Source organism: Glycine soja, chromosome 8 (genome assembly GCF_004193775.1).
Source record: "Glycine soja cultivar W05 chromosome 8, ASM419377v2, whole genome shotgun sequence".
In the NCBI taxonomy this organism is placed as follows: Eukaryota; Viridiplantae; Streptophyta; class Magnoliopsida; order Fabales; family Fabaceae; genus Glycine; species Glycine soja.
Genome location: NC_041009.1, coordinates 8,966,575 through 8,970,259, shown reverse-complemented (window position 1 = coordinate 8,970,259; position 3,685 = coordinate 8,966,575). Strand labels below are relative to the sequence as shown.

At 31.1% G+C, this 3,685-nt stretch overlaps 1 protein-coding gene across 1 annotated transcript; it reads left to right on the top strand.

Annotated features, from left to right (window-relative positions):
* Window positions 1-1,180: 1,180 nt before the first annotated feature.
* Window positions 1,181-3,384, top strand: LOC114423377 (P34 probable thiol protease-like). The gene is made up of 4 exons (XM_028390123.1): window positions 1,181-1,676; window positions 2,006-2,241; window positions 2,384-2,536; window positions 2,896-3,384. The coding sequence occupies exons 1-4, from the start codon at window positions 1,208-1,210 to the stop codon at window positions 3,178-3,180; spliced, it is 1,143 nt and encodes a 380-aa protein (XP_028245924.1). The 5' UTR covers window positions 1,181-1,207; the 3' UTR covers window positions 3,181-3,384.
* The last annotated feature ends 301 nt before the right edge of the window (window positions 3,385-3,685 follow it).

The window sequence follows — 3,685 nt, the reverse complement described above, 5'->3', positions numbered from 1 at the left end:
TTAGTCTGAATACAAACAAAGTCCCGATGGATTCGACACTCGAACTTTCGAGTACTTTACTACTTGTGACAATTTGATGCACTTGCCAACGAGGCAGCAGTCTCCTACTCTATTATGAATGGTTTATAATCAATTACCAATTTTTCATAATTAATTATCAGTGTTTCATAATTGATTATTTAACTTTAAAATTTATTAAAAATGTTTTTTACTTCTCTTTTCCTTATCTTCAATTAAATCTCTTTATTTTTATTCTATTTCTTATTCGTTTTCATTTATTTCTTACCAAACTTTTTTTGTGAATTTCTTGCCAAACACATTGTAAACGTTGTACACATTTAGGGGTGGAAATAAGTTAGGTCGGCCTACAGGGGCCTACGACCTGACCTACATAAAGTCTGGTCTGAACTAACCTATTTAATTAAAAGGTTAGGCTTAGGCTTTTTTAAAAGTCTATTAAATTAAATAGACCAGGCTTAGGCTTATTAAAAAGTCTCATAGCCCGGCCTATATATATATATATATTATTTTTTGGGTACCAATGTATAATATTATTTTTTGGATACAATTAATTTTTTTTTGAAATTATCAAACTTTGATTACACATTACTGTTCCATAACTTTTATTCCTATAATCAAGGACTTTAATTACAATTTAAGTGTGAGTCATGTACTCTTTTATATTCTTCATTATTTTGATTGAGTTTCCTTTTTTTTTTTTTAACTTTTCTATTACGTCCCTACTTCATAAAATATTAAATATTTATTGTGAAGAAAGCTTTTAAAAAGGCTATCAAGCCAGACTTTTAAAAAGGTCAGACCGAGTCAAAATAAAAGCCTTTGATAGGCTATAAGCCAGACTCAGGTCTCAAAGATTTCATCGTAGACTTGACCTATTCTCACCCCTATACACACTAAGGATAGACTACATTTCTTTTTAATCCTAAAAATTGAAGTGTCACGATGTTTAAATAAGCCACGTATCCTACTCAAATTTAGACCCATTTAACAGATAGATTACACGTTTAACTTCACGTCTAATAGTAAAAAATTGTTGAAGCAATAATTGCCGGCTTCAATAAAGACGTGATTTTTCACGTCAAATGTTTCATTGAAATGGTTTCCACACAAGCTGTAACCACTATATATATGAGGTGGTGCAAAGACTTTAATTAACAAATATATCATAAAAAAGTTCCACCAAGTTATGGGTTTCCTTGTGTTGCTTCTTATCTCCCTCTTAGGTCTCTCTTCTAGTTCCAGCATATCAACTCATCGCTCCATATTGGACCTTGACCTATCCAAGTTTACCACACAGAAACAGGTGTCTTCACTGTTCCAACTATGGAAGAGTGAGCATGGACGTGTCTACCATAACCACGAAGAAGAGGCAAAGAGACTTGAGATTTTCAAGAATAACTTGAACTATATCAGGGACATGAATGCAAACAGAAAATCACCCCATTCTCATCGTTTAGGATTGAACAAGTTTGCTGACATCACTCCTCAAGAGTTCAGCAAAAAGTACTTACAAGCTCCCAAGGATGTGTCGCAGCAAATCAAAATGGCCAACAAGAAAATGAAGAAGGAACAACATTCTTGTGACCATCCACCTGCATCATGGGATTGGAGGGAAAAAGGTGTCATCACCCAAGTAAAGTACCAAGGGGACTGTGGTATGTGATGTTACTATGTTAGTAATAAAGTTAATTTTTTTTCCTTCTAATTTAGTATTTTATTTTTTATTTTTGTTTTTATTATTATTTTTAGTTTTTACAAAATATATTTATTTTTGTTTTTTTTTATTTTTAAAGTATTTTAAATAATATTTTTTTACTGTTTAAGGTATCATTTAAAATGTGTTAAGGATGTACAAAAAATAAAAAGATACTATAGGGAAAAAAGTATTTAAACCTAATAATAAATAGCTAGTAACACTAATTAACTTCTTTTGTATATTATTTGTAAATGACTTGTGGAGTGTGAAAACCATTTTGATATATAGGAAATGGTTGGGCATTTTCTGCCACGGGAGCTATTGAAGCAAAAAATGCAATAGTGACAGGAAACCTTGTTAGCCTTTCTGAACAAGAAATCACAGATTGTGTCTATAAAGCCAACAGTTGTAACGGTGGATATCACTTTCATGCATTTGAATGGGTTATAGAAAATCGTGGAATTGCCACTGAAGTTGACTATCCTTACACAGCTGAAGATCATGGTACATGCAAAGCCAATAAGGTATGTGAATATGTGATTTCATTCCCTCGATCTGTTACCTTCTTTTGACAACTTTGCTTGTCTACGCATATATTTATAACACATTAATTACTCTTGCCTTTCATCTCTTTTTTTTCATTTGTGTACCTTTTTCTGAAAGTAGACACAGAACAGTGTTACAATTGACAATTTTGGAGGTCTAATAATATCAGAACATAGTACACAACCAGAGACAGACAATGCACTGTTGAGCGCCACCCTTGAGCAACCAATTAGTGTGGCCATGGACGCAAGAGATTTTCATTTCTACACTGGCGTAAGTAATTAATTACAGTAATATATACTTCCTCCTTTCCTTATTATATTTTTTTTCCATAAATTTGTTTTGTTTTTTTATTTATAAGATCTTTTTCTAATTTTTAGATATATTAATTATTTTTTCTCCTAAACATCCTTACTTAATTATTCTTTCTCAAAAAATTAATGAAACAATTAAGTAAATAAAAGATAAGAAAAATAATTTTTTTGGAATAATAGTAAAAATTATTGACATATTTAATAAGATTAACTAAATAATCATTTTTCTTAAGGAACTTATAATTATAATTAGGGATATGATGGAAGAATATTATATAATTGGGGGTTAGTATTATTATTATTCATTGATTTGTGCAGGGAATTTATGATGGAGGAAACTGTTCAAGTCCGTATGGGATCAACCACTTTGTTTTAATAGTGGGTTATGGATCATTAGATGGTGTAGATTATTGGATAGTAAAAAATTCATTTGGAAAAGATTGGGGAATGGATGGATACATTTGGATCCAAAGAAATATTGCTAATCCAATTGGAGTATGTGCGATTAATTTTTTCGCTTCTTGGCCAATCAAAGAGAAATCAGAAACACTGGTGTCTGCTCGCGTTAAAGCTGATCAAAGAGTGGATTACTCTCCTCTTTGAACCGTGAAGGTGGTCCAGTTAAATATCTAGTGCTTGTTTTCTTAGAGACAAGCATCGTATGCATGATTCTGTGTTACCATGAATCTTCCACGCTGTATTGATGTGGAAGGACAAAAATAAAACACAGAACTAGTTTTTCTTCAAATAATGTGATAGTCAATAATAGAACACAGCCACTGTTTCATGTGTTTTGAGATATATCCACAAATGGATTTTCCTTTGCTTCATGCCTTTCTCTTTAACATGTTTCATCGTTCATAGGTTCTCCAGTACTGTATTTCCTTTTACAGAAAGAAACAAATCTTAAAGAAAGAAAGAAAACTACAGTTTTATAACCCACAATAAACAAAAGAATACAAAGTTTTAATTTGAAAAATATTGTTATTTGGTCAATAAATCTAGAAAACAGATAGAATACACGTTTAGCAAAATATAAATGCATACATGTTATTTTAAAAAAATATATGGTTGTTTAACTTTGAAATAAGCTGATAAAAACGTGTAC